Source organism: Heloderma suspectum, chromosome Z (genome assembly GCF_057233095.1).
Source record: "Heloderma suspectum isolate Gila_16-S chromosome Z, 16-S_ref, whole genome shotgun sequence".
Classification (NCBI taxonomy): domain Eukaryota; kingdom Metazoa; phylum Chordata; class Lepidosauria; order Squamata; family Helodermatidae; genus Heloderma; species Heloderma suspectum.
Genome location: NC_139476.1, coordinates 557,519 through 570,810, shown reverse-complemented (window position 1 = coordinate 570,810; position 13,292 = coordinate 557,519). Strand labels below are relative to the sequence as shown.

Here is a 13,292-nt window from a genome sequence, read left to right as displayed (position 1 = left end):
TCTTAGCATTAGGTGGCCAAAATATTTCAGCTTCAGCTTCAGTATCTGTCCTTCCAATGAGCACTCAGGGTTGATTTCCTTTAGGATGGACTGATTTGACCTCCTTGCAGTCCAGGGGACTCGTAAGCGTCTTCTCCAGCACCACAGTTCGAAGGCATCAATTCTTCGGAGCTCAGCCTTCCTTATAGCCCAGCTCTCACAGCCATACAGTACTAATGGGAAAACCATAGCTTTGATTAGACGGACCTTTGTCGGCAAGGTGATGTCTCTGCTTCTTACTATGCTGTCTAGGTTTGCCATAGCTTTCCTCCCAAGGAGCAAGCGTCTTTTAATTTCATGGCTACAGTCACCGTCTGCGGTGATCTTGGAGCCCAAGAAAGTAAAATCTGTCACTGCTTCCATTTCTTCCCCTTCCATATGCCAAGAAGTGATGGGGCCAGATGCCATGATCTTCGTTTTTTTAATGTTGAGTTTCAAACCAGCTTTTGCACTCTCCTCTTTCACCCTCAACAAGAGGCTCTTTAGATCCTCTTCGCTTTCTGCCATTAGGGTGGTATCATCTGCATATCGGAGGTTGTTGATAATTCTCCCAGCAATCTTAATTCCGACCTCTGATTCATCCAACCCGGCATTTCTCATGATGTACTCTGCATATAAGTTAAATAAGCAGGGTGACAATATGCAGCCTTGTTGTACTCCTTTCCCAATTTTGAACCACTCGGTTGTTCCATGTCTGGTTCTTACTGTTGCTTCTTGACCCTCGTACAGGCTTCTCAGGAGACAGGTAAGGTGGTCTGGTACTCCCATCACTTTAAGAATTTGCCACAGTTTGTTGTGATCCACACAATCAAAGGCTTTAGCGTAGTCAATGAAGCAGAAATAGACGTTTTTCTGGAATTCTCTTGCTTTCTCCATGATGCAGCGAATGTTGGCGATTTGATCTCTAGTTCCTCTGCCTCTTCGAAACCCCGCTTGTACTTCCGGTAGTTCTCGGTTCGCATACTGCTGAAGCCTAGCTTGTAGGATTTTGAGCATCACCTTGCTGGCTTGTGAAATGAGCGCAATTGTGCGGTAGTTTGAACACTCTTTGGCGTTGCCCTTCTTTGGAATTGGAATGTAAACTGACCTTTTCCAGTCTTGCGGCCATTGTTGAGTGTTCCAAATTTGTTGGAATATTGAATGCAGCACTTTAACAGCATCATCTTTTAGGATTTTAAATAGCTCAGCTGGAATACTGTCATCTCCGCTAGCTTTGTTGTTAGTAATGCTTCCTAAGGCCCACTTGACTTCACTTTCTAGGATGTCCGGCTCAAGTTCAGTGGCCGCACTATCATGGCTATCAGGGACATTAAGATCTTTCCTGTATAGTTCTTCTGTGTATTCTTTCCACCTCTTTTTAATCTCATCTGCTTCTCTTAGGTCCCTGCCTTCTTTGTCCTTTATCATGCCCGTCTTTGCACAAAACGTTCCCTTGAGATCTCCGATTTTCTTGAAGAGATCTCTAGTCTTTCCCATTCTGTTGTTTTCCTCGATTTCTTTGCATTGTTCATTTAAGAAGGCCTTCTTGTCTCTCCTTGCTATTCTCTGGACCTCTGCATTCAGTTGGATATATCTTCCCCTTTCTCCCTTGCTTTTTGCTTCCCTTCTTTCCTCAGCTACTTGTAAAGCCTCATCAGACAGCCACTTGGCTTTCTTGCATTTCTTTTTCTTTGGGATGGATTTCGTTGCTGCCTCCTGAACAATGTTACGGACCTCCGCCCATAGTTCCTCAGGCACTCTGTCTACCAGGTCTAATCCCTGAAATCTATTCCTCACCTCCACTGTATATTCATAAGGGATATGATTTAGGTCATACCTGAATGGTTTAGTGGTTTTCCCTACATTCTTCAATTTAAGCCGAAATTTTGCAACAAGAAGCTCATGATCTGAGCCACAGTCAGCTCCAGGTCTTGTTTTTACTGACCGTATGGAGCTTCTCCATCTTTGGCTGCAAAGGACATAATTAATCTGATTTCGATATTGACCATCTGGTGATGTCCATGTGTAGAGTCGTCTCTTGTGCTGTTGGAAAAGAGTGTTTGCTATGATCAGCGTGTTCTCTTGGCAAAACTCTATTAGCTTTTGTCCTGCTTCATTTTGTACACCAAGGCCATGCCTGCCTGTTATCCCGGTGATTTCTTGACTTCCTACTTTAGCATTCCAATCCCCTATGATGAAGAGGACATCTTTTTTTGGTGTTAGTTCTAGAAGGTGTTGTAGGTCTTCATAGAACCGATCAACCTCAGCTTCTTCGGCCTCAGTGGTTGGGGCATAGACTTGAATTACTGTGATGTGGAATGGTTTGCCTTGGATTCGTACTGAGATCATTCTATCATTTTTAAGATTGTACCCCAGTACGGCTTTTCCCACTGCAGATCGGTGTCCTCTCTTTTTTCCATAGTGATGCATGTCCTGGTTTGGGGTGATGCAGAAGTGCCCCGCCCCACCCCACCCCACCCCAGGGTTGCAGTGGTGACATACTGACTTCTACCTTGAACGGAGGCGCATGTACTGTTAGGGCCACTCAACAGATATTTGTTTTGTTAATTGCCTTTACATCCTGCCTTTCTGCGCAACTCTCAAGGCAAATTGTTAACTCAAGATTGGGACCATAGCTCAGTGACAGAGCCCCTGCTTTGCAGGCAGAAAGTCCCAGGTTTGATCCCTGGCAGCATCTCCAGGTAGGGCTAGGAAAGAATTCTGCCTGAAAGCCTGGAGAGCCACTGCTACCAGTCAGTGTAGACTAAACTAACCTAGATGGTAGAAGTTAGCTTCCAAATTAAATAAGTCCTTTATTCAGAACTTATATCAGGACTGGAATCTTAGGGTGCAATCCTATGCAAGTTTAGCCAGAAAAAAGTCCCACAACTCCAAGCATTCCCCAGCCAGCACTGCTGGCTGGAGAATGCTAGGAGTTCTAAGACTTCATTTATTTTTAGCCATTCAGTGGCAAAGCCCCTGCTTTGCACGGAGAAGGTCTCAGGTTCAGTCCCTAGCAGTATCTCCAGGTAGGGCTGGGAAAATTCCTGTCTGAAACCCTGGAGGGAGAGCCACTGCTGCCAGCCAGTGTTGACAATGCTGGGCTGGATGGACCAAGTTCTGACTCAGTAGAACACAGCTTCCCACATCCCTACGTAAAGATGAATGCAATCAGCTACAGAGCCGGAACTAGTATACTGTCAACCGTGAATACCAGCAGATTTACTGTGGCATAAACATTTGTGGACTGGAGCGTACTTCAGCAGATGCAGACAGTGTTATCCTCAGTTGGCACTGTGTGTGTTTATGCGTTCCAAAGAGCAAAACTCTGTGTTGGTTTTGCTGCTGTAGACAAACATGCCTCGATTTTGATGAGACATAACAATCAGAATCAATAATTCCTTCCCTGGTATTCCACCAAAAAATAAAATAATTTTAAAAAGAAATGGCAATTTAGTAAAGCTGTGGACCACCCAGGGAAAGCTTCAGCATTTCATACTTGGGATGTTTATAGAAAGCACTGAGCCCCCAATCCCCAATTTACTCAGAAGGAAACCCCAAGAGTTCATTTGGGCTTATTCCTCGGTAAGTTCCCAGAGATTTCAGCCTGAAGCACTTTCATGACACTGAATTTTTTTTCATATATACTGACGAGTTTTCCCATGGTGGCAGAACACAACATTGGATTAAATGTGACCATGCAGTGCAATTGTACCCATGTCTACTTAGATGTAAATGCTATGAGCTCAGTGGGTCTTCCTCCCAGGTAAGTGTGCCTAGGATTGCTACCTAAGTGATTTTGGGCACAATCCTATGCATGTTTAGGCAGAAAAAAGTTCTACAATTCCCAGCATTCCCCAGCCAGCCATGCTGGGAATGCTGGGAGTTGTAGGACCTTTGTTCTGCCTAAACATGCATAGAATTGCACCCTTTTTGACATAGCTAAGAATGGAAGACACATGGCATATCATCAAGCCCAAGAAAACAGGAGAAATCAAAGCTGATCGTGATTCCAGAACTTTCAAGTAAGAGGCTGTTTCCACAAGAAGCAAAGGAATAGAATTGCAAAGGGAACATTAACCACTTTTGAATTATGTGTTGTACAGAAAGGACTTCTGCCTAAGATACATCTCCTAAACAAATCTTCTAGTATCCTTCTGGCATTAAAAGAATCTTCTTCAGCTGGGTTTGTTTTGCTGTTCTTTTTAGTTTTGCTCTCCTGTTACTGGAGAAGGTAGGTGCACCCCAGCGAGCGGAACCCCTGTTTTGCATGAAGACCCCTCCCACCTATCCCAGCTCAATCCCAGGAAGAATTTCCAATTAAAAAGGATCTCCAGGGGCAGCAGGGTAGGGAAAGGGACCGGATAGCTCTCTCTGCCCAAGAGGCTGGGAAACGACCCCCTGGAGATAGGGTCTCGGAAATGGTGCCCCCTCTTGGCACCCATCAGGCTCCCTGCCCCTCCGGATTTTTATTTTACTTCAGATTTTTGCTTTAAAAATTACTGCAGTGCTGGCATGCTGAGAAGTGCTGCCCTCCGGCGCCACCTTTACAGAGGTTAAAAAGTGCCTTGGTGTCTTGGAGTGGAGAACCCAACCCCGCCTTCCTGGGCAAGTCACGTTTCTTTTAGTCTCACCAGTTTGCCTTTCTGGGAAATGGATGTCCTGTGAGTGGCCATGCCCACTGTGGCAGCCAGTTTGAGTGGGTCAGGTGCCCATGGCAGCCATTTTGTGAGAGCACCTGCAACATTCCAAGTGTTCCCGTCAATCCAAACGGGTCGGGGGGCCCTCTGCCCTGCAGCCACCGCCAGCAGAACAGCCAGGACCGGGCTGGGTGGGCCCAGTCGGCAGAAGGCAGCTTGACTGGGGGCAAAGGGGCTGCTGGCCAGTGGGCAGAGCACATGCATTGCCTGGTGAACTCCCAGGGTCGATCCCTGCCATCCAGCTAAAGGGGGGCTGCAGGACTAGGAACAGCACCTTTCTCTGCCCAGGACCGCAAGACAGCCGCAGCTAAGTGAGAAGAGACTGCACTGGTCTGGGCGATGCAGCTGTCTCTCTGCACGTGCCAAATAGCTACAGCCAATGCTCTTCTACATTCATTTTATTCATTAGATTTGTACACCACTCAACTGGCAAATGCCCTTGGAGCGGCTTACAATCATAAAACCAGAAAACAACAACAATAAAGTAACAAAATAATAATAATACATCAATAAAAGTCTCAAAGTTATACAATATCAAACATTTAAGAACTATTGAAAACATGGGGCAGCCGGAAGTAAAAATTAATAACCAAAGCAATGTAATATCCAGTTTCTTATTGTAAATGTTTCAGCTGTTTGAATTGCTTTAGTTTTTGTAGGTTAGAGATTTTATATTATGTTTTTATCATCTTGCGTTGTGATGTGTATTTTCTGTGAACCACCCAGAGAGCTTCTGCCATTGGGCGGTATAGAAATGAAATAAAATAAAAGATATGGGATTAAACTGTTCAAGAGGAGGGCCTGCTTCTGAACATCTGCAGGGAAGGCGCCAGGTGGAACTCCCTGGAAAGAGCGTTCCACAGATGGGGGCCACAACAGAGAAGGCTCTTCCCTGCTGGCTGTCTGTTGCACCATTGTGGGTGGCCCTGGCCTCCAGAAGAGAGCCTTCTAAGAGGGTGTTGTGTTTAGGGGGCAGGCTAATGTTCAGTAGTAGAGCACCTACGTTGCATTCAGGCAGCCTCAGCATCATTCCCTGGCATAACTGGAGAAGGCAGATTTCATGGAGCCCCAGGGATGGGGAAGGAGCCCATCTCTGTCCAAGAGAGGCCCGGGGGACAGAGCCACTGCCAGCCAGAGCGGCAGATGGGGTATTTATTTATGTATTTATTGCTATACTGTTCAGTAGCCGAAGCTCTCTGGATGGTTCACAAAAATTAAAACCAAAAAACGCAGGATAAAATGATTTAAAATATAAAAGCATTAAAACCACAATATAACAACACCATCAGAATAAAACCTTTTGTGAACCGCCCAGAGAGCTTCGGCTATTGGGTGGTACAGAAATGAAATGAAATGGAAATAAATAAATAAATAAATAAAACCTAGCAGCAATGCAGAGATTTAAAATACATATTTAAAACACCAAAGTAAAAAGACTAGGGAGCTAAAATGCCTGGGAGAATAAAAAAGTCTTCACCTGGCACCGGGAGGAATACACTGTAGGTGCCAGGCGAACCACACTAGGGAGCTCATTTCACAGCTGAGGTATTGGGCTGGATACCCTGGATACCATGGACCCTGGCCATGGGGCAGCTTCACGCAGGGCCCACAGCACCTGGGATCTGCCAAAGGGCCACTGCTGCTGGTCACAGGAGACAGTCCTGGGCGTGAGAGAGCCCCTGGACGGATTCTGTATGCAGGGCTGCATCATGTCTTCCCCCTCCATCTCTCAGGCCCAGAAATGGCCCTTGCAAAGCCTCTTCCCTGCTCTCTTCTCCCTCTGCAAAGCTGGGGCGTAAGATCCTGAGCCCCAAAGAGGGGCCTGACCCTATGCAATGAGCGAAAGGGGATTAGTAAGTGCTATATTTACGGTGCGCGAAGCAGTGCAGCTAAGTCGTTTTATTTATTTAATTAATTAAATTTCTTAATTGCCCATCTGGCCGGTCACCCAGCCACTCTGGGAGATGTACAATGGTACAATTTAAAACAGTAAAATTATACATTAAAACATTATTTAAAGATGCCCTAACCCAACCCAAATGCCTGCCTGAATAACCAAGTTTTCAGTGCATGACGGAAGCTTATTAAAGAGGGGGCATGGCGGAGTTCTCTAGGGAGGGACTTCCACAGAGTGGGGGCCACCACAGAGAAGGCCCCCTCCCTCGTCCTCACCAGCCTAGCTGTCCTTAGGGATGTCCGAGAATTCCTCCACAGACTCCAATGAGGCCGAATTCCCTGGAGTGATGTGATCTCGCCAGCGGCTACCTTTAATCAGGTGAGCTGCTGCGTTCTGCACCAGCTGCAGCTTCTGAACTGTCTTCAAGGGTAACCCCCATGTACAGTGCGCTACAGTAGTCTAGACGAGAGGTGACCAGGGCGTATACTACTGATGGGAGCAGATGGTCGGGAAGGTAGGGGCATAGCCACCATATCAGATGGAGTTGGTGCAACACTGTCCAGCTCACAGCTGACACCTGAGCCTCCATGGACAGCAGGGAGTCTAAAATGAAAATGGCTGTGGACCTGGTCTTTGAAGGGTAGCCATACCCCATTCAACACTAGGTCAACATCCCCCAATCTCCTTTTGCCTCCCACCAGAAGTACCTCAGTCTTGTCAGGGTTCAGCTTCAGCTTATTCCTCCCCATCCAGCCACTCACCATCTCTGAACATTTAGACAGGGATTCCACAGCCAAACCTGGTGAAGATTTGAGTGAGAGGTAGAGTTGCGTCTCATCGACATACTGATGACACCACACCCCAAACCTCCGATGATGGCACCTAGTGGCTTCACATAGATGTTAAATAGCATCGGGGAGAGGATGGAACCCAGTGGCACCCCACATGTGAGCGGCCATGGGTCTGACACCTCCTCTTCCAGTGCTACCCTCTGGTATCTGCCGGAGAAGAAGAACCAGAACCACAGTAATACGATGTCTCCAATGCCCATCCTCTCCAGGCAGTCCAAGAGGATACCATGGTCAATGGTATCAAAAGCTGCTGAGAGGGCGAGGAGAACAAGGAAGGAGCATTCACCCCTGTCCAGTCGTTTTAGACCCTGGACTTTTTAAAAAATATTTTTTATATATACCTATATTTATCATTTTTATTGTAAAATTTCAGGAAAACAACAGAGGAAAGGGAAAAATTGTAGCTACACAGATTTGAATATATATCTATTTCAATGCATGCATATGAAATGATATAAACTGGTCTTACAAGGCAGGGAGCTTTAGACAGCCCTGTGTTTCTGTGCAGTTTTGCCTTTTAAGCTCACTCAGACGATAGTACCATCTTGCCTACAGGAACCAAATGGAGGTCTCTTCCACTGCCCTGATGCAAAACACATTGACTTGGGCAGAAGCACCATTCTGTTGTAGAAAAGGCGAACGTATCGTAAAAGTAAACAGAATAAAGCGAGCATCTGTCACTCTGCTCATGCCCATCTGGCTGCCCCCAACTCTGACGTTGTTTTCAGAATAAGAAAAGGTGTTGTGGCGCCCAGGCTGGCTCTGGCGCGCTCCGGGCCTGTTCGCCGCTTTCTGGGTGGCCCTTGGGGGCTGCAGGGCCCTGGACTTTGACCCCAGCTGCACCGTTGGCTAGAGAGGCATCCAAGGCTCCAGCCCTAGACACAGGCAGCAAGCAGCGAGCCCCTGTTGAGCAGCGTGGGGCCAGTTCTGAGTAAACACGCAGAAGGTTAGGGTATTTAAAAAAAAAATTTATGGTAGAATTTTATTGTTTTAAATTGTTTTATGGTATGTTGTACATCGCCCAGAGTGGCTGGGTGACCGGCCAGATGGGCGATTAATAAATTTAATAATAAAATAAAATAAAATAAAAATAAGCTGGCATTGCAAGGAGTTGGCACGCGCGCCTGGGGATTACGCAGGAGGGGTGCTCGTGCAGGCACGCAAACTCCTGATGCCCACAAGGCGGAGGGGCTGCCGGCAAGGACCTTTAATACAGATTTAAAAACCAATTTATAATATCACATAATAACCCTTCAGTATAAAAATCCAGCGCAAACCGCGCAGCCGGCGAGCGCCTTGCCACGGCACACCATCGCGCGTCTCCGGCGCCGCCCGCCCGCGGAACAGCAGCGCTCCGCGCGAGGCCAGTGGCGCTGGGAAAGCACTAGGCGGCGCCCCCGCATGAGCTCCCGGTCTGCGACGGGGGGCCGCTCTGGGCCGCGGTCAGCGACGAGGGGGAAGTCGCTCTAGCCATCACCCTTGGCACCTCCATGGTGGGCTCGCTCGACGCTCCCCCTTGGCGGGAGGAGGAGGAGCGGGAAGCAGGGCCAAGGGGGCGCGGTGCTTTTGTGCGCGCGCGAGACGTGCAGGTCATTTTCGGAGCCCGAGTGACGTTGCGGGGGGGGAGGGGCAGCTGCTGCCCCGGCGGAAGAGGGTCGCTTACTGCTGTGGGGCTGGGCAGTGGGGGGCTGCCCCTACTCCCCCCCGGATGAGCAGGGGGGGCCCCCTCGGGGCTTCTTGTGGTGGCGGGCAAACACGTGGCTCTTGCGTCTCGTGAGAAAGCGATCGAGAGACGGCTTCCCGCACGGCCGCCCACCGGGGAGGTGCGGGGCGAGGCAGGGCAGCGCACGGGTCTCAGCTCGGGGCGGGGGCTTCGCACAGCCTTGCCGCGCCGCCCGCCCTGCGCCATCCGCGCCCTGCGCCCGCGGGCAGCCCGGCCGCTGGGACCCGGGCGCGCCGCCCCGCCCCGCCGCTTCCCGCGCGCCCGCGCTCGACTGCGAGCCGCCCCCGGCGGGGCGGGGCAGCCCCGGCCGCGTGCGCGGCGCGGCGCGGTCTCGGCCATGGCGGCGCCTCCGCCGGGCGAGTTCGGCGCGGGCGCGCGGCTGGACGCGGGCGCGCTGATGGAGCAGGTCAAGGTGCAGATCGCCGTGGCCAACGCGCAGGAGCTGCTGCAGGTGAGCGCGGGCGCGGGGCGCTCCGCGGCGGCCGTGGCTCGCGGCAAAGGGCGCCCCGCCCGGACGGGTGCGCCGCGCCCGGAGGGCCGGTGCCGCGGGCCGCCTGCCCGAGCCGGGCTCCCCCAGACCCTCGGCCCGGGCGCGCTCCCCGGCAGCGCCTCCAGGCGGGCCCGACGGAGGGCCCGGCCGAAGCCCCGGGGAGCCCGGCGGCGCAGGCAGCTCTGAGCCGGGTGGGCGAGTTCGGTTTGGCGCCGCGCCGCGCCGCGCCCCGGGTTCCTGGGGGAAATCAGCCCTTGATCCGCGATCACGCGGGCTGGAGCCTGAAGTTAGTTTCCCGGCATGGGCTGCTGGCTTTGCACGGAGCCGCCCCAGGTCTCGGGGGCTTGGCTGACTGTGCCCGAGAAAGGGCGCAATCCTGGGCATGGCGAGGGGGAAAAGAGCCCTGCAGCTCCCAGCATTCCCCAGCCAAGCTGGCTGGGGAATCATGGAACGGTAGGGCTGGAAGGGGCCTACGAGGCCATCGAGCCCACCCCCCTGCTCAGTGCAGGGATCCAAGGCAGAGCATCCCCGACAGATGGCTGTCCGGCCTCGTCTTGAAGGCCTCCAGCGTGGGAGGATGCTGGGAGTTCCCGGACTCTCTCTCCCTCGCCATGCCTAGGATTGCGTCCTAAACGTGCGAGTCTTTGAGGTGCCGCAAGACTTCGTTCTCACTGCGGCAGACTACTGTGCCCCTCCCCCGCTTTTAGACTATATTTGTTTTTAAACGTGTCTTGAATTTGTTATGGCGCCACTGTCACTTTGTTGCCATTCTCTGGCCCCGTGAGCCCTTTTGGCCCAAAGCGAGTTGTAAGTGGCTAGTCAGCAGCCTTCCTGGGGCGCTGGCAGCCCTTGCTTGCTTTTCCCCAGAGCAAAAGAGGGGCCCTTTCCTGCACCCTGCCGCTTTGGCCCTCCATCTCTGACTTTCCTTTTCCTCCTTGCAGAGAATGACGGACAAATGTTTCCGGAAGTGTATTGGGAAACCCGGCAGCTCCCTCGACAACTCTGAGCAGGTGAGCCTGGCCGGAATGGGGCTCTGTTGTTGAGCTGTCGCTGGCCTCTTCCCAAAGGGGTCACCCCTCCTTCCTGCCCTTCCACTGTGCGGGGAGGGGGTTCAGCTAAACCTGGCGCCTGGAGCTTGCTCAGCCCTGCCCCTCCTCACCTGCTCCCTTCCTGTCTCCTTGCAGAAGTGCATCGCCATGTGCATGGATCGCTACATGGACGCCTGGAACACCGTCTCACGGGCCTACAATTCCCGGCTGCAGCGGGAGCGGGCCAACATGTGACCGGCGCAGGCGGGCAGGAGAGCCCTGTCACGGACTCTGGGGAGGGGCCCGTTGCCACTCCATGAGGTGGTCAGCGGGCAGGCGGGGTGCGCAGGGCTGGCTGGATTTGTGGTCCTTCTGGAAGCAATTAAAATGACAACACCAGTGCTGTCTCCCTGCTTTCCTCCGAGTTTGCCCCACAGGGTGCAGAAGCAAAAGAAGCAGCCACAGCTGAGTGGCGCACCCCAGCAAGCAGAAGATCCCAGCTCGATCCCCGGCAGCATCTCCACGGAGGGCTGGGAAAATTCCTGGAGGGCTGCCCCCAGTCACTGTTGACCAGGGGTAGGGAACCTTTTTTAAGCCCCCTAGGAATCATAGAATAGTAGGGTTGGAAGGGGCCTACACAGCCGAGTCCAACCCCCTGCTCAATGCAGGAATCCAAGTCAGAGCATCCCTGACAGACGGCTGTCCAGCCTCGTCTTGAACGCCTCCAGTGTGGGAGAGCCCACCGCCTCCCTAGGTCATTGGTTCCATTGTTGTATTGCTCTAATAGGAATGTTTCCCTGATGTTCAGCTGAAATCTGGCTTCCTGTAACTTGAGCCCATTATTCCGTGTCCTGCCCTCTGGAATGATCGAGAAGAGATCCTGGCCTTCCTCTCTGTGACAACCTTTCAAGTACTTGAAGAGCACTATCCTATCTCCCCTCAGTCTTCTCAAGGCTAAACATGCCCAGTTCTTTCAGTCTCTCCTCATAGGGCTTTGTTTCCAGTCCCCTGATCATCTTTGTTGCCCTCCTCTGAACCCTCTCCAGTTTGTCTGCATCCTTCTTCAAGTGTTGGGCCCAGAACTGGACACAGTACTCCAGATGAGGCCTAACCAGTGCCGAGTAGAGGGGAACTGGCACTGCCCAGGATTTGGAAGCTATGCTTCTATGAATGCAGCCCAAAAGAGCATTTGCCATTTTTGCAGCCACATCACATTGTTGGCTCATATTCAGCTTGTGATCGACAACAATTCCAAGATCCTTCTCGCTTGTAGTGTGGTTGAGCCACGTATCCCCCATCTTGTAACTGTGCCTTTGGTTTCTTTTTCCTAGGTGCAGAACTTGGCATTTGTCCCTATTAAATGTCATTCTGTTGTTTTGATTGATTGCATTTATATCCCGCCTTTTTTCCTCCAAGGAACTCAAGGCAGCATACATGATCCTCCTCCTTCCTCCATTTCATCCTCACAACAACAACCCTGTGAGGTGGGTTGGGCTGAGAGTCTGTGACTGGCCCAAAGTCACCCAGTGAGCTTCCATGGCCAAGTGGGGACTAGAACCCGGATCTCCCAACTCCCAGTCCAGCACTCTAGCCACTACACCACACCGGTTTTCTGCCCAGCGCTCCAGTCTATCCAGATCACTTTGAATTTTGTTTCTGTCTTCCAAAGTATTAGCTATCCCGCCCAATTTTGTGTCATCTGCAAATTTGATCAGCATTCCCTGCAGCTCCTCCTCCAAGTCATTAATACAAATGTTGAAGAGCACTGGGCCCAGGACTGAGCCCTGCGGTACCCCACTCGTTACCTCTCCCCAGTTTGAGAAGGTCCCATTGATCCCTCTTTGAGTCCGATTCTGTAGCCAACTGTGGATCCACTGGATCGTTGTTCCATCTAGCCCACTTTGAGCTAGTTTGCTCATCAGGAGATCATGGGGCACTTTGTTGAAAGCTTTGCTGAAGTCGAGGTATATGATGTCTACAGCATTCCCCCGGTCCACAAGGGAGGTCTTCAAAAAATAAGATCAGATTCGTCTGGCAGGATTTATTCTTGACAAATCCATGTTGGCTTTGAGGAATCACGGCAGTGTTTTCAAGGTGCTTCCAGATGGATTGCTTTATCATCTGCTCCAGAATTTTCCCAGGGATTGATGTCAGACTGACTGGTCTGTAGTTCCCAGGTTCCTCCTTTTTCCCCTTTTTGAAGATAGGGACCACATTAGCCCTCCAGTCGTCTGGCACTTCACCCGTCTGCCATGATTGCTCAGAGAACAGACAGCAGTTCTGAGAGTTCTTCTGCCAGTTCCTTTATTACTCTAGGGACCAACAGTGGGTGCGGCTGAAGCCACATTTTCGTTCCTCCTCCACTTCGCTGAGATGTGGACAGGGCAGAGTGGGGGGAGATGCTTCCCTCCTGCATCGCTACTATGACCTCCCTGGGGCTGGCATCAAAGGGCAGCTGCCAAGGACCCACACCCCAGCAGGGCCCACTGGCAAGAGCCCCCTGGGGTCCCTCCTCCCCTTCACCCTTATTTTATTTACAACGCTTCTGTGCCGCTCCACATCTGAACAGATCCTGGAGCGGGATA

General features: G+C 51.4%; 1 protein-coding gene across 1 annotated transcript; it reads left to right on the top strand.

Annotated features, from left to right (window-relative positions):
* The first annotated feature begins 9,500 nt into the window (after positions 1-9,500).
* On the top strand, positions 9,501-11,106 carry LOC146333437 (mitochondrial import inner membrane translocase subunit Tim13-like). The gene is made up of 3 exons (XM_084826320.1): positions 9,501-9,640; positions 10,621-10,689; positions 10,864-11,106. The coding sequence occupies exons 1-3, from the start codon at positions 9,527-9,529 to the stop codon at positions 10,960-10,962; spliced, it is 282 nt and encodes a 93-aa protein (XP_084682446.1). The 5' UTR covers positions 9,501-9,526; the 3' UTR covers positions 10,963-11,106.
* The last annotated feature ends 2,186 nt before the right edge of the window (positions 11,107-13,292 follow it).

Bases quoted from the DNA above. Each gene is read 5' to 3' on its own strand.
- LOC146333437 (XM_084826320.1), top strand. From the start codon at position 9,527: ATGGCGGCGCCTCCGCCGGGCGAGTTCGGCGCGGGCGCGCGGCTGGAC. The intron at 9,641-10,620 runs GTGAGCGCGGGC...TCCTCCTTGCAG, and splicing joins ACGCGCAGGAGCTGCTGCAG to AGAATGACGGACAAATGTTT. The intron at 10,690-10,863 runs GTGAGCCTGGCC...GTCTCCTTGCAG, and splicing joins CCCTCGACAACTCTGAGCAG to AAGTGCATCGCCATGTGCAT.